This window comes from Terrapene carolina, unplaced genomic scaffold, assembly GCF_002925995.2.
Source record: "Terrapene carolina triunguis isolate 2854851 unplaced genomic scaffold, T_m_triunguis-2.0 Scaffold68, whole genome shotgun sequence".
Taxonomy (NCBI): domain Eukaryota; kingdom Metazoa; phylum Chordata; order Testudines; family Emydidae; genus Terrapene; species Terrapene triunguis.
In genome coordinates, this window is record NW_020664419.1 from 62,833,401 (window position 1) to 62,859,567 (window position 26,167).

General features: G+C 41.7%; 1 protein-coding gene across 5 annotated transcripts in view; it reads right to left on the reverse strand.

Moving 5' to 3' along the window:
• Positions 1-26,167, reverse strand: part of KCNC2 (potassium voltage-gated channel subfamily C member 2) — a 153,686-nt gene that overhangs the window by 5,175 nt on the left and 122,344 nt on the right. For 3 of the 5 annotated variants that reach the window (XM_026648965.1, XM_026648966.1, XM_026648964.1), the window contains exons 2-3: positions 3,077-4,004; positions 187-354 (exon numbers count right to left, since the gene is read on the reverse strand). In XM_026648965.1, coding sequence (XP_026504750.1) covers positions 187-354; positions 3,077-4,004 — 1,096 coding nt within the window. The remainder of the gene's footprint in view (positions 1-186; positions 355-3,076; positions 4,005-26,167) is intronic. The other 2 variants (XM_024212174.2, XM_024212173.2) reach the window with 1 other exon arrangement.

Below are 26,167 nucleotides of genomic sequence, written 5' to 3' on the forward strand. Positions count from 1 at the left end.
GAAAGAAAGAAAGAAAGAAAGAAAGAAAGAAAGAAAGAAAGAAAGAAAGAAAGAAAGAAAAAGCATTGAACTGATTTACAATCTTTCCTAATAGCGCAGTTGTTCACATCTTATTTTACTTGAAGCTTGCTTTTCACAAGAACATTGCTGAGTGACTTTTTACAATCTAATGAAAGAAGTCCATACCTTTCCTGATCCCTCCATCAGTAGCACACGTGTAATCACCTGTTGTCAGTAGGAAACATGTTCCCCCTCTTCTGTTTTTGTCTCTGGTACTAGAGCGTCTGATTGGTAGGTGCCTTTCCCCAGGTGAGAGTGGCTGCTCACTTCCTGCACTGTCTTCACCTGATAACACTGGTTAAAGCACCATGCCCATTTACAGACAACAATGAATGAGGAAATGAGACATCACAAAGAGCTTATGTTGAATGCCGGATATTCCCATCACTCAAGTACAAAAAACAGTAATAATGTATGATAAGAATAAAGAAAAAGATTGCAGTTCATCATTAATCACTACAAAATTCAGCAAAAGGGCAAAAGTAAATGTTTTATTCAAGAACAAATCATCTTTTGAATATCCCAGCTCTATTTGAGATATCTCCTAATGTTCAGCTAGCTTAACATAAAATAAAATGCCATCAGATAAAAGGCTATTCTACTGAATTACGTGCCTTTATAGACACTAACCTTTCCAACAGTAGTCTTTCTTAATTGTTTTAATATTGTGTTAATCTCTTTGACTATCTTCTTTATTAAAAATTAAGTTATGTTGATCATTTTGCTGTAGAATAGTTTTTAAAAGAACTTTTGATATAGGAATTAAATGATAAATGTTTAGGGCCAAAGCTGCTCTGAAATGCACAATTAACATTAAATGTAACTCCCATTGAAATCAATCATATATACCTGAGGGCTAAATGCGGTCCTTAGTCAGTGTGGTTAAGATTCAGCACGCAATAGAATCTCTACATCGCCCACTTTTGTTTTTCCAAAAGACCCTTTTTTTAAACAAGAAATATGTAGTATTTCAGGACCCAATTCAAGAAACCATCCCTATTAAGGAAAGCACTTAACCATGTGCTTACGTGTTTTCCTGAATTGGGGCCACAAATGGCAATATTCTACCTTGAAGTTATGCACAACAATCCCAATAACTACACAAGAAATTAAGTTAGAAATGGAGCACAAATGGTGGCGCTATCAGAGAGAGCGAGAAAAAAAACCCAGAAGTAGATCACTTTAAGATTTTTTTCTCTAACCTCAAGGATTATAACACCTTGTAAATAAATCTGCAGACTCACTAGAACTATCTCTTTGCGCTGTCACACAGAGCCTCCTCTCTTCTGGAATGCCTTTAGCAGGACTTGATGACACAGAAAAGCTGTTGTCGTTAACACTTTGAAGATGCTGTCTGAGAATGTGTATCAGTCAAGCACTGTAAAACTAACTATATTCCACCCACAACACACAGTCATCTGAAAGTTTCTCTCCCTTTTTTGATATCTTTAGAATTTTAAAAAAATCTGTGTTACCTTTGCTTGAGAACTCTCTCAGAGTTCTCAGAACTCTCTCTTTAATTGATCTTCTTTTAACCTAAGACTAAGCAGTGGTGTAATGTCAGAACTGAATTAAGATACTTTTCACAGTCACAATTTTCAGCTTCTTCCCTCTAAAGAGCAAAATCCAGCTACTCCAACACTGAAAGGCATGTTTTTGCATTATTATTACTTATTGACTTTACAAAAGGAGCCTAATGATTTATATGGGAGCTTTGCAATAAAGCCATGTTCAGCATAAGAGTTAACAGATTTGAAAAAAATGCCTGGTGACTAGAACTGGTCAGGATTTTTTTGAGATTTTTTTTTTCTGCCAGAAAATGCTGATTCATTGAAAACTAAACTTTTTCAGAAATTTGTCGATTTCAACTAAACTTTCATCTGGAATGTTTTTCAGGTCCACGATGGAATTTCTGGAAAGAGCCCAACTCCAGAATACTCAATAGCCATGTAGTTAGGGCACTTGCAGGGAATATAGGTGATCCTGGTTCAAGTCCCTGCTCTGCCTAATTTGGATCAGGAACTTGAAACTGGGTCTCCTACATGCCATGTGAGTGCTTTAACCATCAGGCTACAGAGTCAATCTCTTTATTTTTCCCAATGAATATTTAATTATTTGTACAAAGTGGAACAGCTCCAACAAGAGAGATTGAGACTAACTCTAAAACCCAGTGGCTAGGGCTCAAACTTTTGTGCAACACGGAATTCTTGCTTTCTGACCGGTCCTACTTGTGACTGCAAATCTATAGTAATTAAACTAAATGCTACTTAACTTTGTTCTTTAATCTCAAAAGATATTCAGTGTGTGCTGGGAAATGACATCTAGAGTGGTGCTGATGATTGCCGTTTTCAGTTTTTCCCAAGAAGTTTTACTTTAACTTAATATCGGTCATATTATCAAAATAACAGTAAAAACACAATGTGATGTCCCATATAACACAGATGTAGGAAGTACTTCTTGCCAGGGAATTGGAGTGTTGAATGGAAAGAAATCTGAAAGCTAGAAGCCAGCTTTCTATATTCTTCCGTTGGGTGCTGTCCTTTACAAGGTAAAGCACCTGTTTCTTTTAATGACTTCCTCTTGTATTGCATCTTACATAATATGCCACTATATGCCATAGGCAAAGCTGACACAAGAGACAAACACCCAGCAGAACAGCATGGAGTTCAATGGTGTGGAACACAGTAGCTGTTCAGATAGTCACAATCATGCAGGAAAACAAAAGAACATCAGTACAATGAAACGAACAACAAGCAAAATAAATGATCGATGTCATCAGCAGAAAAGCATTCACAACATAGCAAGCAAACTGTATAGACCAGCTATGCACAGACCTGGGAATGTCATTGTAACTATTTTGCCATCTACAAGACTGACACACGCAAACACTGGAGTGAAGGGAGAGGGGAGGGAACTACATCTTTTAGTTGCAGAAAGATTTAATGCTTTTTGACACCTACCAAACATACTGGTCTATAAAGTATTTAGAGGACATGCATTTGAGATTGTGTCCTACCTGATCTGTTGTGTTCCATCAACCGGTTGTCTTTGCCGAGGCAGACATCTCCCTGTGTGCTATTGCAGGCCATATTCAAGTCTGTCTTGCAAAAGGTAGGGGAGCTCACCTGAGGAGCAGGAGGGATGTGCTTCTTCCTCTTTCTTGGAAGTTTCTGCTTCGCCATTGCCAGGGAGTAGTACATTCCAAAATTGTTGACAATGACAGGCACGGGCATGGCTATGGTCAGCACCCCAGCGAGAGCACACAGAGCACCCACTAACATGCCTGACCAAGTCTGAGGATACATGTCCCCATACCCAAGGGTAGTCATGGTGACCACAGCCCACCAGAAGCCAATGGGGATATTTTTGAACTGTGTGTGATGACTAGCAGATGGGTCATTGGGCTGGGCCCCTACTCGCTCAGCATAGTAGATCATGGTGGCAAATATCAACACACCTAGTGCCAGGAATATTATCAGCAGCAAAAACTCATTGGTGCTAGCTCGGAGTGTGTGGCCCAGCACTCTGAGGCCTACAAAGTGCCGGGTGAGTTTGAAGATTCGCAGGATTCTCACAAACCTCACCACCCTGAGGAAGCCAAGCACATCCTTAGCAGCTTTGGAGGAGAGCCCACTCAGGCCCACCTCTAGGTAAAAGGGCAGAATGGCCACAAAGTCAATGATATTCAAGAGATTTTTGATGAATTCAAGTTTATTGGGTGAAAAAACAACACGGACTAAAAATTCAAATGTAAACCACACCACGCAGACTCCTTCCACATACGTCAGAGCAGGATCTGTCTCAATTTCATACTGTAGAACCACCTCTGTGCCATTGATGGCATGCTCGGTTTTGTTTATAATAGTATTGAAAGCCTCATGGGTTTCCAAACAAAAGGTTGTAATTGAAACTAGGATGAAGAATAAAGAGGCAAAAGCAATGAACTGCAAAGAAAAGGAAAGAAAAAGGAAATCAGAACCATAAAGTACTTTACATTAATAAGTAGGGCCCTACCAAATTCATGGCCATTAAAAATGCATCATGGACTGTGAAATCTAGTCTCCCCCCATGAAATCTGGTCTTTTGTGTGCTTTTACCCTATACTATACAGATTTCACAGGGAAGACTAGCATTTCTCAAACTGTGGGTCCTGACCCAAAAGGGAGTTGCAGGGGGGGTCGCAAGGTTATTTTAGGGGGTCACAATATTGCCAGCCTTACTTCTGTGCTGCCTTCAGAGCTGCATGGCTGGAGAGCAGCAGCTGTTGGCTGGGCACCCAGCTCTGAAGGCAGCGCCCCGCCAGCACCAGCGCAGCAGTAAGGTTGGCAATACCATACCATGTCACCCTTACTTCTGTGCTGCTGCCTTCAGATCTGGGCAGCCAGAGAGTGGCAGCTGCTGACTGAGGGCCCAGCTCTGCAGGAGCAGCGCAGAAGTAAGGGTGGCATGGTATGGTGTATTGCCACCCTTACTTCTGCACTGCTACTGGCAGCGGCTCTGCCTTCAGAGCTTGGGTCCCGACCAGCAGCCGCTGCTCTCCAGCTGCCCAGATCTGAAGGCAGCGTCACCACTAGCAGCAGCACAAAAGTAAGGGTAGCAGTACTGTAACCCCTCTACAATAACCTTGCGACACCCTCCCATACACACACAACTCCTTTTTGTGTCAGGACCCCTACAATTACGACACCATGAAATTTCAGATTTAAATTGCTGAAATCATGAAATTTACTATTTTTTAAATCCTATGATTGTGAAATTGACCAAAATGAACCATGACTTTGGTAGGGCCCTACTAATAAACAATCATCATAATCAATCAGACATTTTACATTGTACTTTTACACTGTATGGCACAATTAATTACAAAGGCTCCCAAAGGGATTCACAGACTAATACACATGAAACATTACACCGAAGCAATCCCTGAGGTGGAGAGGCATAACCAACCCTTACACTGCATGATGAACAAAAATCTGGTGGCGGGGGAACTGTTCATCAAGGGCATCAGGGTAACCATGATTCATTAAAAAAGTGACATTATGCCTTGAAAGCTAAAGTCCTGCCTGCTGAGTGTGGATATCAAAAATCCAATGTCAGAGACACCTCCACGCCCACGGTTCTCAATCTCTGAAAGAGGTAGGACAGGTTGAGCTGATCCTAAGGGGTTTAAGGCTGTGGTTTATACATGCTGCTAAGAATATTGGCTATATCCTCTGAATAAGTCATCAATGTGTAACCCTCAAGGAGATTACCTAGATTCCTGGGGCTCTGTCTGCTGGCAGTTCAGGGAGAGGCACACTGTCCCTGGTAGGGAGGGGGAGCCAAGGCAGACTCAGAGACTGCCCCGCAACCAATAGGGAGTGAGATGTCCTTCCCAGGGAGTTCAGGAAAGGGGAGAAGCCATTTTTGAGTGAGTCTGGAGCCAGCCAGGGCAAGGGCAGGACTGGCTGTGTAAGTCCCAGGCCTGCATGCAGGGTTCCCCCTGAGAACTGGCCTCTAGGGACCTGAAAGCAAGATCCCTCAGCTGGGTTTTTCCTTCTCCACTGATGATTCCCAGTTTGTAGAGGTTTTGCTGGGAAACTTCCCCAGTCAGGCTGAGTTAGCCCTCCAGCTACCTAGGTGAGACCAGTCATCACATGGTCAGCTCTGCTCTGTCTGCTAGTCTAGGGCTGCTACCTGCTGTGTGTGTCTGGACACCGGGCTAGGAGACTACAGTTTGGATTTTAGTACAGTTGTGTAATCTGCATCTTGAGCCCTGCACCCCTTTGTGGTGAGGGGAAATCCTGGGACCGAAGCAGCCTGATTCCTGCCTGAAGAGGATCCTTGCCAGCAGAGATCAGCCCCTCTGCAGTGACTGAGGAGTCCAGAGTCATCTCTGAACCTGAGGATCATTCATGGAGTTTGTGAGTGCACCATCTTTTAGTCAGTCAGGGAACTTGTTTTGGGGACCCCCTACTCCCTGAACTGTGTCCTCAAGCCAGGGAGTAAGAGTTTGGGGATTTTATAACCTGCTGCATATTAAACCTGTGGAGAGACTTACCACCTGCACCTACTTGTGAGTCCTTTGGGCTGTACTGAACCCAGTCAGCCACACTGCTAAACTACTGCAGAGAAGAATTTTGTGGTCATAGATCATCAAGGACCCCAACAAAGTACACGTACCAACGGGACACTAATCTTATATCTGCTACATCAGGTCACGTGACTGGGGAAAGTCATGGGTATTATCAGCATGGGCACTGTTGACCATAAAAATAGTGTTTTACTCTGTTATGTTATATTTGTCTCCTGTTCAATATAATTATTGTGTTGAATATATTGTATGTGTTTGTGTTATTTCTTGGAAGTCTCCAACTATCTGGCAAGTAAGTGGGGATTACCCCGTGGTTAGAATTTTCCTCCTAAGCTGCCCTGCTGACCCTGCCAGGAAGGAGTGAGGGGGGTGGAGGCACCGCCAAATAAATTCATAAGAAAAAATAAAGAAGATACACCCTGCTGAGTGGGTGGTGGGATCCAGAAGAATCCAGACCTATCCATCAATACCTGTAAGCAGATTGGCATTAAAGAAGGTAACAGGGTGGAGAGGGGGTGCTACAAACATTTCTTGTACCAAAAAAATTAGATGTAAACAATCAATTCATCGATGCAGGTCATCCATTAGAGAAAATATTCTCTGTTATACACAGAGCCGATAGCTCTCTCTAGATTTGATTGCCCAATACTTCCCATTGTTAGACTCTGTTTTCAGTTGTCTGTAACTTTTCAGCCTGAATGGTTAAAATTTGGCAATTTCCCATGCTGATTATCTGCCTTGGGTTGAATATTTTTGGAAAGTTTCACCAAAAAAGGTTCAGCCATTTCCAAAAGCAAGATTATGGGAAAATATGTTGTTTAGACCACGTTACAAAAATCTATACAACCTTTTCATTGAAAACCTCTAGTACCACCATTCCTTGGAACGGAAACTTGAAATTGGCAAGAGAATTGCCCTGGTGTCAGGGATGTTCCTTTTGCTGTTCCTGTGAAAAACTGCCCAAGTTTGACCAAGTTATAACTTATAAGCCTCTAAAAATGTCAATTCTCACAGGCTCAGTAAAGATTTGTTAGCATTTGGCAGCTAAATTTTCCAAAAATTCCATCTGTACTGAGTATGCTCCAGCCTCAGGCTGCAGTGCCTGAGTAGGGCTGTTCCTACAGGTGCTCCCCCTGGCTGCTGTGGATCACTGTGGCACCAGGCACCAGAAACGGAGAGCAGAGAAGCTGTCTCTCCTGTCCTCTCAATATCTTTTCTGGCTCCCAGGCCATGAGGAGGAGAAAACACCTTGACTTGAATGCAATGGAGACAATAGGGGAAAGGGGGCTGCGGGAGTAGATTGGAACAAGAAGCTTGGAGGAGAAAGTAGGATTTGAAGCTGGGGTGTAGGAGATATTGGGATTGATTAGGCAAGGAGACTGGGACTGGGAGCAGGGTGGGGAAACTGGGAAGGAGGTTGGGGCATGGGAATGGAAACTGTAGAAGAGATTGGTATCAGTTGAAGAGCCAGGGGAGTTAGGGGGAATGGTCCTGTGGAAAAATTATGTGATCTCATAATTAAACATGGTATTGTAATGCATATGCACAAGGAAGGAAAATTAATTGCCCAGGCAGCCTTAACTTTGACATTCCCTAACCTTTGAGTGTTTGACTTTGTAACCTTAACATTCTTTTAAAGTGGGGGAAAGGGGGTTGTGCATTCTATTGTAGCTTACATTTTTAAAAGTGTATATTTCCATTCATTTCAAATGCCAAGGACCCAATATTATCTTTAAAGAGAAATTATGCTTGCTATCCACTCTAAAACAAAAAGAGTGAGTAGATGGGGATCAATCTTTTACAAGTAGTTTATAATGATCAGAAGAAAAAATTCAGTTTACAATCTATTCTGAAGCATGCCTAATTTTGTGGTTATAGAGATTTCTACAGAGATTTTCACAGAACTTTTAGCAACAGCTGCTCAAGCTGGCTGTCTCATTTAAATTCTAGTTCTGACTGGGCTTGACAAGCTCAGATGGGGGACTCTTTAGAACCAAAATACAGAGAAAAGAGGTGGGGTGGTAAAGAGGGACAGAAAGGGGAGAATGAGTGGTGACTGTAGGAAAATCATGCTAGATCATATATACATGTTTTATTAAACGCTTAATATAGAAAACCTAAAGGGGCAGCATAAACAAAGACTACGAAAGACAGATAAAATTTAGACGTCAGCCAGGGGAGAGTATACTATTTGGCCACCCTGCAATGGAAAAGTGGGATCACACACCAGACTAAGGAGAGACAGGTCACATCTGAACCACTCGATAATAATGATAATAATGAGAGGAAGACAAGGCCGTTGCAGAGAAGTTAATGTAATTAAATTTAACATCGTTGTAGGGGGAAACATGCCAAGGAAACCCGCCACAGTAGCATTTATCTTCAAAAAGAGGAACTACGCAAAAATGTGGAAACAAATTAAAAGGAACACTCACACAGGTTAAATGCCTGCAAACTGCAAGGAGAATATTTAAAAACAACATAATAGAGGCTCAAACTAAATGCATATCCTAAATTTAAAAAAAAAACAGTAAGAGGAACAAAAAAAGTCACCATGGCTAAACAACAGAGTAAAAGAAGCAGTTAGAGACAAAAAGACATCTTTAAAATATTTGAAGTCAAATCTAACTGAGGAAAATAGAAAGGAGCATAAACTCTGGAAAGTCAAAAATAAAAGTATAATAAGGCAGGCCAAGAAAGAATTTGAAGAGCAACTACCTAAAGACACAAAAACTGACAGCAAAACATTTTTAAGTACGTCAGAACTGGGAAGCCTGCCAAACAATCAGTGGGGCTACTGGATGATCAAGATGCTAAAGGAGCACTCAAGGAAGACAAGGCCATTGCAGAGAAGCTAAATAAATTCTTTGCATCAGTCTTCACTGCAGAGGATGTGAGGGAGATTCCCAAACCTGAGCCATTCTTTTTAGGTGACTAATCTGAGGAACTGTCCCAGATTGAGGTATTCAGAACAAACTGATAAATTAAACAGTAATAAATCATCATCAGGACTAGATGGTATTCACCCAAACGTTCTGAAGGAACTCAAATATGAAATTGCAGAACTACTACCTGTAGTCTGTAACCTATCACTCAAATCAGACTCTGTAGCAGGTGACTGGAGGATAGCTAATGTAACGCTGATTTTTGTAAAAGGATCCAGAGGAGATCCTGGCAAGTATAGACCAGTAAGCCTAACTTCAATACCAGGCAAACTGGTTGAAACTATAGCACAGATCAGAATTATCAGACACACAGATAAACACAATAGGTTGAGAAAGAGAAATAGCTTGGGTCCTCCTTCCCAGATGGAACTCAGAGGATCTGTATGAGGGCTTTGGAGGTTGCTCATCTGCAGCATCCCACATACTCAATCTTCTCCTCTGTATTTTTCAATTTTAGGTGAAACCCTTGAGAGAGCTGGTAAGACAATACAGGGTGAAGGGGCAGCAACGCATGGCTGACACTCAGCCATTCATCTCCTTTACATGAAATGTAACCAGAATGAAATCCCACTTTTCTTAATAAATGCCCAGCTGAAATCATCCCCTGGATGAAGAACAGCTGGGGAAAGATGAACCCAGGCAAGACTGAGATGATGCCGGTAGGCAAAGGAAAACTCTTTCAAGTACTTGGCTCCTGTATAACATTCCCCACTGTCAATGGCATTGCCCTCAGTCTGTTGCCAGCCTGTATCTTGGGGTCTTTTGATCTCCTCAGTGTTAGTGGATGCCAAATAGCCATAGCAGCAAAAGACACACATTTCCAACTGTGACTGGCCAAACGACTGAACTTTTTCTCTTCTATCAGACACACAGAGCTAGTCATGGTGATCCATTCATTTTGACCTCTAGGCTTGATTATTGCAGCTCATCCTATCTATGAAGGAGCTTTTTCAGGGCACATAGTTTCTAACTGGTACAAAATGCAGTGTCCTACCAGCTTAGCAACACATCACACCCCAGTTCTCCGCACTCTGCGCTAACTTATAAGCTTAGCAAGATATTTTTCTTACAGGCTGAGAAGGAAGAACAGGAGAGAGGTTGTTATTATTGCTATTTAAATACTTGGGAGGCACCCACGTGCTATAGAGATGGAGACAAGATGTAGAAGTAGATAGGTAGACGACAAGGAAATCCTGTAGTTTATAATACTTTAAAACCATAAAAATGTGTCTCTCTTGCGCTCGACACATTTTTGAATTGCATTTTAATTATTTCACATTGCAGACCTCTAATGATCTTGCTGTTATCACAAAGGGCACAAAGTAATAGATAATCATCAGTATAAAATCCACAATGCTCTTTCAGCCATTACACAAACCCCCTCTTACAGAAGTACTCCCAGCTTTAACACTCATGTGCCACTAATCCTGTTATCAAAATTACAAATCCAGGACAAATGCCTCAAATGGAAATCAAAATACCAGTGAACTACTGGAGACACAGGAACAGATAAAATACTGTTAAATATCTTTTTGCGATTCCACAACACTCACCAGGGATTGTTAAGGACTTAAATGTATGGTGCCTCTCAATCTGTGATTCTCTCCCACCATTATACTTAAGCAAAAAGTAAAGCTTCTCTGGGTGGGAGCCCATGAAAACTAACTTTGAGGTAAGCAGCTAGAGGGAGAGATAAATGGGTCATCATATCCAGTGCAATGGGCAGAATGAAAAGGAGTTTTTTTGAGACTTCCCTGTTGTAGTTGAAAGTGGCTGGGGTTTTTGTTTGGTGGGTTGGGGTTTCTTTTAATATTTCAGGGGTATATTACCACTTGATTTCATGGTATGTTGAATAGGGAATGTGCTTAAGTGCTTTTCTGAATCAGGGCCTAAACCATGGTGGCAATTTGTTTGTTAGTCTTGGGTGCAAACACTTGAAAAAAAGTCTGGATTTCCTCCAAAGCGAACAGTGCAGGGCAGATTTTTTTGAAGCTGGAGTCTTGGGCCAGAATTTCAATAAAGATGCAGATAGGTGCTGTCAAGGCTAATTCCCCACTCTGGCACTTTGAGTGCAGGAGGTGGGGCCCTGCAAGGATTCTAAAAATTAATACTGGCCACTCCAGGCTTGTATTAAACTCCCAAGGTTACAGCTTTTCTCTGACCTTGGATTGGTAGACCCTGCCAACACCCAAGTGCAGAACCCCTAGGAAGGCACAGTTGAGAATTCCTTCCTTGTCACCCTCAAGCCCTTTCACGCCCCCCTCCGGGGAACAGCTGAGAAAGAAGAAGAAGAAGAAAAAGCTGTTGCCACTAGCTAATTAAACAACATGTGCACAAACCTCTTAATACACAAAAATCCAATTCTGTTCTTGAAAAAAGAAAATTTTATTAATTAAAAAAAGAAAGTACATTTGGGAACTCAGGCTATTGCTAGATTTTAAAAGAACAACTATAAGAATTAAGCACCAAGAATAGCTTTCTTGAGGTCCAGCTTAAAGGTTACAAGCAAAACAAAATAGAGGCACAGAGGAGTCCACAAGCCATAACAAAATAAAAGGGATAAACCTAATCACATCTTCCTAGACATTTCCTGATCTACTTACATATCTGGGGTTTTAAATGAGTAGTTTCTTGGTATGATACTGATGATTTTTCATACCTGGCCCAAGCTTCTTACAGCATAGCTCAGGGATCAGCAACTTTTGGCACGCGGCTCGCCAGGGTAAGCACCCTGGCGGGCCGGATCGGTTTGTTTACCTGCCGCGTCTGCAGGTTCGGCCGATTGTGGCTCCCACTGCCCGCAGTTCACCGCTACAGGCCAATGGAGGCTACGGGAAACGGCACAGGCCAAGGGATGTGCTGGCCGCCACTTCCCGCAGTCCCCATTGGCCTGGAGCAGTGAACTGTGGCCAGTGGGAGCCACGATCGGCCGAACCTGCAGACGCGGCAGGTAAACAAACCGGCCCGGCCCGCCAGGGTGCTTACCCTGGCGAGCCGCGTGCCAAAAGTTGCCAATCCCTGGCATAGCTGTTGCCCTGTCTGCCTCTCCCCGAGAGAACAGACAGACAAAAGGAGAGTCTTTCTTCAATTTTAAAAAGTTCTAGCCTTCCCATCGGCTCTTTTGGCCAGGTGCCCACTCACTTCCTTTTACCTATGCATAGCGGTGAGACTTTTTAACCCTTTACAAGTAGAGTAATTAGAGAACAGCTACTAAGAGGGATTTTATAGCTGCTGGGTGTCCATAAAAGGGAGCTACTCCGCCCTTCATTTATCACAGATGCCTAGTGGGATTTTCAAGAGCACCTAAGCAGGTTTGGCCACTAACTCTCAGGTATGTTTGAAAATCTCACTAGGCACCTAGCTGCAGCTTTAGGTGCTTAAATACCTTTGAAAATCTGGTCCTTTGTGATTAGTGGCTGTATGGTGCCCAGAAAGATGTGTCACAAAATGACTTCATTAAAGTGATTTTTCATGCTCTCTCTTTTGGCTTTTCACTTTTCTATCTAGAAATAAATACTCATTTCTTACCTGGTAAGGAAAAGTAAGTTTTGAAGTTCATATAACATCCTTTATATCTTCTGAGGCATGTTTTTTTTTCTGAGTTACTTTAGTAAATAAAACTGAATATGTTTTATTGCTGTTTAAATATTGCTTACAAATCACACGAGATAGTGTTAGTTTAGCCTATTGATCCACCATCTGAAATTAATTATCTCAAACACAAAGAGGTGAACACCCTAACAAAGTGTGGAAAGAAGTCCAGTAGGTACAAAAAACACCATATGTTTGGTAAAGCAGCAGAATAATTGTTCCCTGTTGCCAGTCTACTGGAAAGGGAAACTTAGGTCCTGGGTCCCAGTAGTACAGACAAGTGAAGCTGTGACAACAGTATATTGTATCACAAACCACTAGAAACTCCGTGAAGATTTTAAGTACAATGGGGTAAGTTAAGGAGAGTGGCAGCCTTAACTTGGAATTTCTCCGTTCTATTAGTTTAAGCCAGACCTTAACATCATTGTAACACAATTTTGTGCATTTAATAAATTAATCATTAATTTCAAATTGCACTGGTGCAAATCTATATGCTCTTTCTTCGCTAATCTAAAAAGCTATTTTTTGCTGTTGAGCAAATGCTGTATACATGACTAATAAGGAAAAATCAATTTTACTCTAGAAAACTAGTTTAATTTTGTAATATGACCTGACAATTATATTTGATTAATTGCATTACTTTATATCAGAGACTTGCAGCTTATTTATTATTGCCTCCCTTTCCCCAATCAGTTAAATTTAAGGTAATGCAATTACCAAACACTCTGAATCTGAAAATCTACAACTAGGCTTTACCTTAAAAACCAACATGGACTAAAACTAAGACACAATAATCTTATACAGGCGAGTCTCATCTTACGCGGGGGTTCCGTTCCGCGGTTAGCGCGTAAAGTGAAAACCGCATATAGTCAAAATTACATTGAGTTCAATGGCGGGCGGAATTGCCCGCACTACAGGTACAGTATTAAAATTGTTATTTTTCTCTTTTTTGTTTGTTTGTTTTGTTTTTGCCGACCGCATAAAGCTGAAATCGCGCATGTTAAATGCGCGTAAGATGCGACAAACCTGTACAGCCTTCCTGATTCTTATCAGGCAGGCTCTCTGACCTTGTCTTAACTACAAAGTTACCATCTGTTATATCGCAATTCTTCTTGTTAAATCAACCCCCATCCACACACAAACCCCCCTTACTCATAGGTGCTGGAACCAGGGGTGCTACTGCACCCCCTGGCTTGAAGTGGTTTCCACCATATACAGAGTTAATTGTTTGGTTCAATGGCTCTCAGCACCTCCACTATATAAATTGTTCCAGCACCATTGCCCTTACTCATGTGTGATGATGCTAGTAACACCAACTGGCCAGGACGATTGGAAGTACAGGGCACTCGTCAAGTGAACTCACCTCATTGGCTGCTACAACTTCTCTGTAATTTTGACATGGATTGTATCGCTAATTAAGCCAATGGTGGCCAAAAGCTTGATCCATGGAGTTCTGCAACTCCGCCCTTGGCTATCCTAATCTTTATCCTACTCTGCTCTATTTTATGGGCCTCCAAAATTTGGGCACCCCTATTTTAGGTACTCCATTTCTGTTTGTTATATATACTGCAATGGTGTGCAATTTTTTTTCTTAAAAGACAAGAACAGTAAGTTATTTCCAGCCTAGCCCAAAGTGAGCTTGTTAAGAACTTAGAAACAGAATCCCCATGACAAAATAAGGAACAAATTAGCATTCAACAGTGATCAGCATCCTCTAGTAATCAAATTAGCAAATAATTAGCACCTACTAAAGTACCCAGTTTCAGTAAGAGTATTTTCTTCAGCTCAAGAACGAGGATTCTTTGTAAAAAAAAATATGCCAGACAACAAGGGGGTTTAGTAACAGGCAAGACTGTGTTGCATGCTATTTATTATTATAATTTGTATGATGTTCACACTGAAAGGCCCCAGTGTGAGTGTCACTGTCAAAATACTGAAGGAGCTTGGAATTTTTCCACAGCCTCCCTGGTTTTTAGCAACCTGAACACCTCTGGTTCATATTTTCACTAATAAACATTTGGAAATTCCATTGGTTGCCAGAGATACCAGGTAGTCTATGTCCAGGGAAACGGCTTGGGTCATGAGGCTATGACGTATGCCACACAGTATGTATGTGCTTGTATTTGTCCAGAGACTGGGATAGCCATTCAGGTAGTACCTTCAGTTTTCACAAGGAAGCTACAGTGCCCCTACAGCAGGAAATGCAAGAAGAGGCATTCAAATCACCTTCAGAAAAGGCTGAGTATGCTGTTCTGCTATCCACAGTGTGGGCATCACCCAGCAAAGGAAGACAGGACATGTGATATGTCTCTAGTGTTAGTGACAGGTTCATAGATAACCTTGCAACCCCCATTTAGATTAGTGTAAATTCAGAGGTTTTACACACACTCACACACACCATTCTCCATGTCACTGGGCAAGAGAGAACTTGATTTAAGTACCCCTGCCACCTCCCCAACTCCTGATTGTTTGCTATGCCCATTTGTTGTGTTTTTTCTTAATTAAACTATAAGCTTTTTGGGGCAGGGAATCATTTACTCTGTGTTTGTACAGCACCTAGCACAATGGGGCCCCAACTCTAGTTGGGACTTGTAGGTGTTATAGGTGCTATTATAATAATCATCAGAATCTTCTGGTAGCCACTTTACAGCAAATGAAAATTATGTTCATGGCAGGAAATAATATATTCTCACTGAAAAATCTTCCTTTACATTTTCTGTTTAACATTTTTTCCTCAACAAAGTACTATGTAAGCTGAGGCTACATACTGAAACGGAGTCTGTCAACCTTTTTACAACATTTGTAATGTAAGGAATTGGTTTAGAAAATATAGGATATTTTCACACGCTCTTATCTCTCTCCAGTTACTTACCAAGTGTGATGTTGTTGCTCTGTCTAATTTCATTTGCTTTCATTCTGAAGTCAATGAGTCTCTAAAATGAAACACCCATTTCTGTTTGCATGGGTAAGCATCAGATTTCAGATGAAGTTAGCATAGATTTCTAGTCCATTTTTCTGTAGTCGATGAGATCACCAAACCAACCTGTAGCCCAGCCTATAAATAAATGATAGTGGTACTTCGATTGTTAACATAGCTCACAACTCTAAACAAAGATTGGGCTGGTCAAAATTCAAGGTATGCATACATGCTGCAGAAAGTGGAGACATCGCTTTTTATCTAAGTGATTACTGAATTATTGCTCCATCATGGTGTTAGGGAGGCAGTATGTTTCAGGAGGGTCTATGCAGCTGAGATCCTGACTGCTTGTAGGACAAAATGCTCACTTGGGTAAATCAGCATAGCTCCATTGATTTCATTTTTTAACATCTGGCCCTGGATCTGTAAAATCTCCTGGCTTAAGCTTGATGAAAAAAGATAAATATATACATGAAAAAGGAGAAAATTATGGTTTTTTTTTCATTTTCCGTTAAATGTCAATAGAAAATTTTCATTCAGCTGCTCATAAAAAGGAGGTTTTAACTGTGTTGCCCTGGCTTAAATCCAAATCATGTAATAATATTGTACTTACTTAAAGTCCCCCGCAGTTTCAATCGGACACAATATTCACTGTTTCCAGACCTAAATTGTTGTGTGCTGCTGTGCTATTAAATAGGTGCTATGTTACAGTGGTGTGTGATTGCTACCTCTTACCTGCCTCCCAGAGTTGTTATGTGGTTTATTTAGTTATCACTTAAGAAATGCTTTGACATATTTAGATAGAGCATTGCTCCTCAGCAGCACTTTTTATTATAAATGTGTGATTCACAATGATGCACCCTATTGTTAATGATCATTTCAAGTGAGAGAGATTCTATAGCAATCCAAAGATTATTTCCCTTAAATACTGATTTACAATATAGCCACATATCCTGCTCATAAAACACGTAATTCTGATTAAGTCAACGCTGAAAAATAGAACACAAATGTAGAGCTTCTGCAGGGGCAAAGTCACTTTATTAAAAACAATAATTCTTTGCACTTCCATCCAAGGATCTCACATTTTAAAACATCATTAGTAAAAACAATTAGCATTTATATATCACTTCACATGCTGAAAGTGCTTACCTAAACAGTTAAGACCCTAATGGAGGCAGGTAATTGTTATTATCCCCACTTTGAAGATAGGGAACTGATGCTCACAGAGTTTAAAACATTTTCAAAATAAACCACTATTTTTTTTTACCCAACTTGAGACATCTAGGGTCTGATTTTGAGATGTGTTGTGTACCTGTAACTCTGATTGACTTCAAGTGAAAAAAAACAGGTCCTAAGTGCCTCATATGGACACTTAAAATGAGTGGCCACTTTTTAAAAAATTTGGCCTGGGTGATTTGACCAAGGTCACATAGTAAGTCAGTAACAGAGCTGGGAATTGAACTTCAAACTCCTGATTCTCAGTCCCATACTTTCTATTCACAAGATATGTTTCTTCTCTGTATTACCTTGAAACCTTGTTACTTCTTCAGACTATTTGTTTTTCAAGGACAGGTTGGACTCAGTGAATTCAATGGGCATTGGATGAGGCCCTACATTACCTTTAATTCTGGTCAGCTTTCCTATTTGTTTGGTTGTTTAATGCTGGGTTAAATCTTTGCCAACTTCTCAGTATCCTTCCAGAAAAGATTCTGCATTTTGCCCAAGTATAAATTACTCTGAGGCTGGCTCTTATCACTTCCTCCTCCAAATCTCCGCACTGCGTAATGTATACTTTCTAACAGGAGTACTCACTGGAAGTTCTGAAGGTTCAGTTCGCTTTAGTTTGACTGCAGGCCTTACAAGATTTACCTTTGATGCACTGACTACAAAAAAAAAAAAGCCAGGTGTTGAATATTTAATAAGCCCTTGGAATACAACATTTAATATTTTCTAGTGAAAGCTCAGTGCTGACTTAACAGAAAACAAAAGTCTCTTTCCAAAGAAATATATTCAGATTACACATTATTTGAAATGATACATAATCTGGCAGTAAAACTACGCATCTAGAATGAAAATAATTTAAAAAAATATCTTCCTTACCAGCCTTGGTAGCCTTATAGTAAAATTAGGGGGTGGGGAAAGAATTTCTTAAAGAAAATACTCTTTAAGGTTTGCTTGATAACACAACCAATATTCTTGCTTTACAGAGATAGGATTTGCATATTTATAATCCAACCCTTCAGCACTCCTACAAAGTGCTGAGTGTTCCTTAATTCAGTGAGAGTGGAGGGCACTCATCACCACATGCTCAGCACTTCCTTCCAAGAGCATTCTGCCCCTTGCAGAATTGAACCCTCAATGCACACAGTTGCTTTGTAAGCAGGACAGCTCAGCAAATGTTGCAAAATAAATAAATATCCTTGCAAGTATTCACTAATTTAGAAATTACTTTTTTCCAGCCCTGGTCACACCCCTTTTTGTATTTGCTTGAAGCAATCAAGGCTTTACTCACACAAATGCTTTCTTTGGCAAAGAACTGAAATGAGATAGTAAATACATTGGCCACAAATGTCAAACCCTAAATCTAGGCTCCTAAATCAATACTTAGGCACCTAAAAAAAATTGACCTGATTTTCAAATAGTCTAAACACTTGCAGCTCACACTGACTGAAAATCAGGCCACTTTTGTTTAGGTGTCCACATATAAATTTAGCTACCTAACTTTAGGCCTCCTGATTGGGAAATTTTGGCATAGAGGGTGGCTCAGGTTGCTAGGATAGCTCTTTATATACCCTCATCTGGTGTGCAGAAGCCAATAGCTTGCCTGAGCCCCACCCCCTGCCACCAGCCTGCCAACCAGCTCAGGTAATGTTTCCTGCCCTCCCAACCCCCAAGGGAGGGGGAACTCTTAAAGGTGCCACTCCACTTTTTTCCCCCACCAGCCAAGCCAAAGCCCCCTGCCGATGAAATTACATTACAGCTCCAATACTAATGTCAAACCAGGCTTTGTAGAGTTTTTGCCAAACTTTTATTTTTCATAATGTGAGTAATGGCTTCCTTTTAGCAATCATTGATAGAGTTCTCTCTCTCTCTCTCTGAAATAAACATAATTTAACACTCAACATAATTGTAAAACTTTTGCTGTTACCATTCTATGCACAGACACAAATTAAATGAAAAACATGATACATTTTCCTGTTAGTGGTGTTATAGTTGAGATCTATGATGAAGGTGCACAGTAATATAGCATGCTAGAATTTATGGTGCTGCAATACTAGCTATTCACTCAGTCACTGGTGAGCTGCTATTTTATGAGAAACTGGGAATTCTCTCTCTCAAGTGCGGGCTCTTCAATTGGCCATATATGTTTCAGTCTCACAAAGCAACCTTATTTCAACACCAGGTGAGGAACATTTGCAAAAGGCTATAAACTTCCCTTCCCTTACTGGGAGTTCCAATTCTATAATGAGTCCCTCCAAAGCAGTTAAGTCCTTGTCCTGTATAATGCAATGGCCCAGAACCTCAGTGTAAGTTAAGTCAATGGAATGATGCCAGTTTATACCAGAGGAGTTACTGACCCAATTAATGTAAGGCACATTGATTTATGAGAACTAGGGAGTAAATACCAGCAGAAAAATAGAGTCCAATAATGTTGCATTTTAAATTGCATGTAAATAGCACCTATCCAAGGGTGCCAAAAGCATTTTACAAACTTTGTGTATGTGTATTATTGTACTACTGAATATTGTGTATAATTAGAACATTACCTCAGTTGTGCATGTGGGCAAAGGATTTAACCCTGCATTTCAGTGATGGGTGAACAACTTGCGCACTAGAAAAGTCGATGGGGTACATGGCAAATGGTCTGACATCATTCCTCCTAAGCCATAAAGTAGTAGTGGAACACTCCGCAGTTACTACTGTAGCTGCTGTCTCTTACATACACCTACATGAGAAAGGGGTCTGACTGGCAGAACTATGAAAATATACATATGCTGATGTTTTCCCCACATCTCCCTCTCTCCCCCACCTGCCAGCAAAACACTTTTCTGCACTAGCATCCAAGTAACCTCCAAGATGTTGTCCCTGTGGTGCATAGAGAATGAGGATGCTTTGTTTAGTTTCTTTCCATCTCCACACTGTAAAATAGCACCAGTTGCCTTCAGGGCCTTTCAGAATCACGCAGGAGGAAGCAAGATATATTTGCTGCCAAGAACAGTCTGATACATCTATTGTATTTGATTCCTGTATGGGAATATGATCTTTCTTAAAAAGAAATTAGCTTTCCAAATGCTCATAGTGGTTTCCCATTTAGACAAACTGAAATTACCTGACTTTCTTCAGCTACGTTGTTAGTCCAGTACAGAACCAAGTATGTAGCAACCTACCTAAAACATAAAATTAGAGGCTAGTCACAAGTCTCAGGGACCCTCTAATTAAAAAGCTATTTTGTTGATCATTTTCTATTGCCTTCAGTGGCTTCCCTTTTCATTCATTTAAATGCATAGGTCTTACTTTAGTTATAGTTTGGCTGAGCTGTGGCTAACCTGGCAACTCACTAGGTTTTATTTTTTTGGCTAGACTTAGCATTTCCACTCTAGCAGTCACCATTTCAAAAGGTATCAGTAGTCAGGTTCGCTTTGACCTCACATTATTGAAAATGTATGCATGGCTACATGGACTGATAAGCAAACCATTATCATTCATTACATACTGCTTTATATATTTCTGCTAAAATAGCAAGACCATTTCTAACAACCACAAAAATGCAATGCATGCTGTTTCTGCATTGACAGTAGAAGATGAGAGAGAAAGAGAGGCATTCTTCTCTCTCTCTCAATCTGGCTTCTGGGTTTCAAGTTCTGATATTAGAGGCTCAATGGTTTCTTACTCCTGAGGAAGAGTATGTCAGACAGAACCCAGGATTCACTACAGGGCTGAGGAAGAAAGCCAATTACTGTTTATCTTTCAACTTAAAGCCATCCATCTCAGCCAATCCCAAATCCACATACCGTGTTGTTAGCTTTTTTGCATGCTTAATTTCCTTGTCCTAGACTACACTCTCTTCTGATCAGTATGGCAGAGTTTAGGCTCTGGGACCTGACAACTTATGATATTTTACACACAATATTGTTCTCCACATGATGGATTATGGCAACGCTTTATTTGGATCAATGGATCAAAACTGGAGCAAATGTTCAGCATGTTTATTTCTCATAAACTTTCACAACCAGGTGGATACATGGTGTAAAGAGAGAAATACTTATGGAGAAGAAGGCTTCTATTATATTTCTATTTGCCTAGTCCATAAGTCTTATGGCCATTAAAATGAAAGTTACAAACATAATTTGAATCATACCATATCTGCCTCATTTGAGCTACTCAAGTTCACTTGTATCCAGGGCCGGCTCTAGGCACCAGCAAAACAAGCTGGTGCTTGGGGCGGCACATTTTTAGGGGCGGCACGGCCGGCGCCAAAATGCCGCCCCTAAAAATGTGCCCCGGCCGCCCTAGCTCACCTCCGCTGCTGCTGCCGCTCGCGCACCGCTACTCGCCCTCCCTCCCAGGCTCTCAAGCCTGGGAGGGAGGGGGAGCAGCGTCGCGCGAATCAGCTGTTTCGCGCGCCGCGGCTGCTTGGGGTCTCCCCCTCCCTCCCAGGCTCTCAAACCTGGGAGGCAGGGGGAGATCCCGAGCGGCCGCGGCGCAGGCGCCGCTTCTCCCCCTCCCTCCCTCCCTGGCTTGAGAGCCTGGGGGGGAGGAGGCAGGGAAGGGGCGGAGTTGAGGCGGGGCCGAGGGTGGGGTAATTAAAAAAGGGGGGGGCGGCCAAAGTTGTTTTTGCTTTGGGCGGCAAAAATCCTAGAGCCGGCCCTGCTTGTATCTTCTTTCTCTCTAGCTCTGAGACTGAAAACATGGTTCAGAATCTGACAAGTAAATATAGGGCTTTGTTAAGAAAAACATTTGGGACTTGGGCATTTTCCATCAGATAAGAATTTTAATGGCACCATCTCTGGTTGCAGTGGAAACCTCCCTTCTCTCTATTAACCTCATGTAATTGTAATACAATGGCATTAGTTGCCAAATGTTTCTTAGACTTTGTTACAAGAATTTTTGAGGATGGTTGCTCATCTGCATCTCATTACTGCCCCACCCCAAACACACACAACACGGCAACACTCACACTGTAAGTATTGATACAAAGGCCACCATTTTAGATAAGACAAAATCAAGGGATTTGTATAGAGCCTTCAACCTGTATGTTTCTAGATCAAATAAAGCATAAGTCTGACTGGAAGTTATCTCCCTCCAACAGTAGTCTAATGGCTTCAGTTAGTTCTTAGTGTCCACATCACAGAGATATACCACAGTTTACATTAATTGGCACCTTTTTGGCAGTCAGCAGAGATACGAAGGACTGAATAGACATGGAGACTGGACTATGCTTTCCCGCCTAGAAAGACTAGTCTGGAGGCATGAAAGTGGGATTTTAATATTGGCACTCTCAAATACCAAGGGATCAAATCGTATTATTTCAGAACACACTTTCGTAATTTATATTTAATTACACACAAGAAAATCTACATTACAAGAACATAATTAAGGTTGCAAAGAGAAGCAATCCAAAGCAAGAAAGTGCACGAATTAAGGTTGCGTGTACAACCTTAACTCGGCTCTCTTTTGTATTATGATGAAATCTTTAATTACATGATCACATATTTTCCACAGGATCCCTGCCTCCTTCGGTGCACAGAAGGGATGGTGCTCACTAAATGAAAAGCCATTCAATATTTTGTTTTCTCCTCATTGTTCAATGTGTGACCCCATGTCTTATTTAGTGTACGCTATTCAAACCCTGCTCTGAAGTCAGAATTATTAATTTGGTCATGTTTTTTTTCCTGTGGTGCTCACCACTGTAGTATCTGAGTGCTTCACAAACATTCATTTATTTTTATAAATAAAGTGAGGGCGTAATACTTCAGACCAGCATTGATGTGATCATAGAATCTATGTGATCATAGAATCATAGAATATCAGGGTTGGAAGGGACCTCAGGAGGTCATCTAGTCCAACCCCCTGCTCAAAGCAGGACCAACACCAACTAAATCATCCTAGCCAGGGCTTTGTCAAGCCTGACCTTAAAAATCTCTAAGGAAGGGGATTCCACCACCTGCCTAGGTAACCAATTCCAATGCTTCACCACCCTCCTAGTGAAAAAGTTTTTCCTGATATCCAACCTAAACCTCCCACCCTGCAACTTGAGACCATTACTCCTTGTTCTGTCATCTGGTACCACTGAGACAGTCTAGATCCATCCTCTTTGGAACCCCCTTTCAGGTAGTTGAAAGCAGCTATCAAATCCCCCCTCATTCTTCTCTTCTGCAGACTAAACAATCCCAGTTCCCTCAGCCTTCCTCATAAGTCATGTGCTCCAGCCCCCTAATCATTTTTGTTGCCCTCCGCTGGACTCTTTCCAATTTTTCCACATCCTTCTTGTAGTGTGGGGCCCAAAACTGGACACAGTACTCCAGATGAGGCCTCACCAATGTCAAATAGAGGGAAATGATCACGTCCCTCGATCTGCTGGCAATGCCCCTACTTATACAGCTCAAAATGCCATTAGCCTTCTTGGCAACAAGGGCACACTGTTGACTCTCATCCAGCTTCTTGTCCACTGTAACCCCTAGGTCCTTTTCTGCAGAACTGCTGCCTAGCCATTCGGTCCGTAGTCTGTAGCAGTGCATAGGATTCTTCCGTCCTAAGTGCAGGACTCTGCACTTGTCCTTGATGAACCTCATCAGATTTCTTTTGGCCCAATCCCCCAATTTGTCTAGGTCCCTCTGTATCCTATCCCTTCCCTCCAGAGTAACTACCACTCCTCCCAGTTTAGTGTCATCTGAAAACTTGCTGAGGGTGCAAGTCCACGCTATCCTCCAGATCATTAATGAAGATATTGAACAAAACCGGGCCCAGGACCGACCCTTGGGGCACTCCACTTGATACCGGCTGCCAACTAGACATGGAGCCATTGATCACTACCCATTGAGCCCGATGATGTAGCCAGCTTTCTATCCACCTTATAGTCCATTCATTCAGCCCATACTTCTTTAACTTGCCAGCAAGAATACTGTGGGAGACTGTATGAAAAGCTTTGCTAAAGTCAAGGAATAACACATCCACTGCATTCCCCTCATCCACAGAGCCAGTTATCTCATCATAGAAGGCAATTAGGTTAGTCAGGCATGACTTGCCCTTGGTGAATTCATGATGACTGTTCCTGATCACTTTCCTCTTCTCTAAGTGCTTCAGAATTGATTCCTTGAGGATCTGCTCCATGATTTTTCCAGGAACTGAGGTGAGGCTGACTGGCCTGTAGTTCCCGGATCCTCCTTCTTCCCTTTTTTAAAGATGGGCACTACATTACCTTTTTTCCAATCATCCGGGACTTCCCCCAATCGCCATGAGTTTTCAAAGATAATGGCCAATGGCTCTGCAATCACATCCGCCAACACCTTTAGCACCCTCGGATGCAGCGCATCCGGCCCCATGGACTTGTGCTCATCCAGCTTTTCTAAATAGTCCTGAACCACTTCTTTCTCCACAGAGGGTTCGTCACCTCCTCCCCATGTTGTGCTGCCCAGTGCAGTAGTCTGGGAGCTTACCTTGTTCGTGAAGACAGAGGCAAAAAAAGCATTGAGTACATTAGCTTTTTCCACATCCTCTGTCACTAGGTTGCCTCCCTCATTCAGTAAGGGGCCCACACTTTCCTTGACTTTCTTCTTGTTGCTAACGTACCCGAAGAAACCCTTCTTGTTACTCTTAACATCTCTTGCTAGCTGCAACGCCAAGTGTGATTTGGCCTTCCTGATTTCACTCCTCCATGCCTGAGCAATATTTTTATACTCCTCCCTGGTCATTTGTCCAATCTTCCACTTCTTGTAAGCTTCTTTTTTGCATTTAAGATCAGCAAGGATTTCACTGTTAAGCCAAGCTGGTCGCCTGCCATATTTACTATTCTTTTTACACATCGGGATGGTTTGTTCCTGAAACCTCAATAAGGATTCTTTAAAATACAACAACATAAGCTGTATTTTAAGCAACAAAAGCATCACAACATAAATTTGTCAAGATGTTCATGTAAACCTATCAAATTGCTACTTACACAAATTGGAGCCATCCATAAGACAGGTAAGCACCTTGCCTTCTCTGCTGTTCTATGAAGCATTAGCACCACCTCTATAAGACTCGGGTTTATTCCAATGTACAGAGTCTGGCTCATAGGGGGAATGCAATACTTAATTAAACAAATCCACTGTCTAATAAAATTAAAGTATCTCCTGATACTTAAAGTATCTCCTGATAAAGCTGAGACTTTAGGTTTTCCTATGATGAAATAACAGATGGATCTTTAAAATGAAAATAGAATTTCAGCTTAAGCTTGTTTCCTAGGCCGGACAAGATATGACCATTGGAATTCTTCCATGAATCAACAAGAGCAGCTCAAAAGTCCTTCAAGAGACGTGCGTTAACATAAAAATCTAAACTGATGAACTGATACGTTCTTCTGGCAACTTTAATGAAGTACTTGAACAATTGCACTGAAAGAGCAGTTTCAGGCCAGAAAGCTGTTTTTATTTGGTTGTTTTTTTGTTTTAAAGCTGCCATACATGTTCTGTGAGAATCTTTCCCAAACTCACTACACAATTACATAGATCAAAGCTAAATTTAGAAGACAGTGAATTATTCTTTGCAACAATAGGCAACTAAGTTTATGTGAACTCTCTGGGTCAGAGCAAACCATCAAGTAACTTTATTTGATACATGGATGTTGATTTCTAGGTATAAGAAATGGATTAAGGCACAGGCAACCTACAGCGTGTGCCTACAGCCCAGTTCATGAGGGGGGCCCAACCTGAGTGGCTCTCTGACCCTATCCATCGGACCGCAATGCTACTCACTCAAATTATCCTCCCCCACCCTCATCATGACAGAGGGGCCACAGGGACAAACCTGAGTGAGCAGTGGGATGGCCAGTGCTGCTCCTCCTTGCTGCTGCCATGGGGCCAGCTCTGGCATCAGGGTTCCTGCCCTTGGGGCCTGTCTGGCCTTGTCCTGCTTCCAGCAGCCCATTCCCTCTGCTCTGCCCGCAGGACTCATCTCAGGGACAGTCTCATAGACCTGCTACAAGTACAGGGAGCTGATGTGAGTGCCCACACGGGGGAGCCAGCCAGGAGAAGGATAGCAGGGAGCCTTGGGGACAGACTTGCCTAGGGCCCAGAGGTGGGTGGGTCAGGCCTTGGGTGTACCTTTTTACTTTATAACATTCATTGATTGACCAACTGTTCATAGTAATCCCAGAGCACCTTGCATTGGCCATTGTCAGAAGACAGGATACTGGACTAGATGGACCATTGGTCTGACCCAGTGTGGCCGTTCTTACGTTCTTATGTTCTCGTGCTTTCCTTTAAAGAGAAGGTTAAAATCTATAATAGGCAACTTTTAAATCCTAATATAGCTACCATCCACTAATCCCCACCCTTTCCTCAGATAAAATAGTCTTGCTGATGCTGAATTGGCAATGTAATT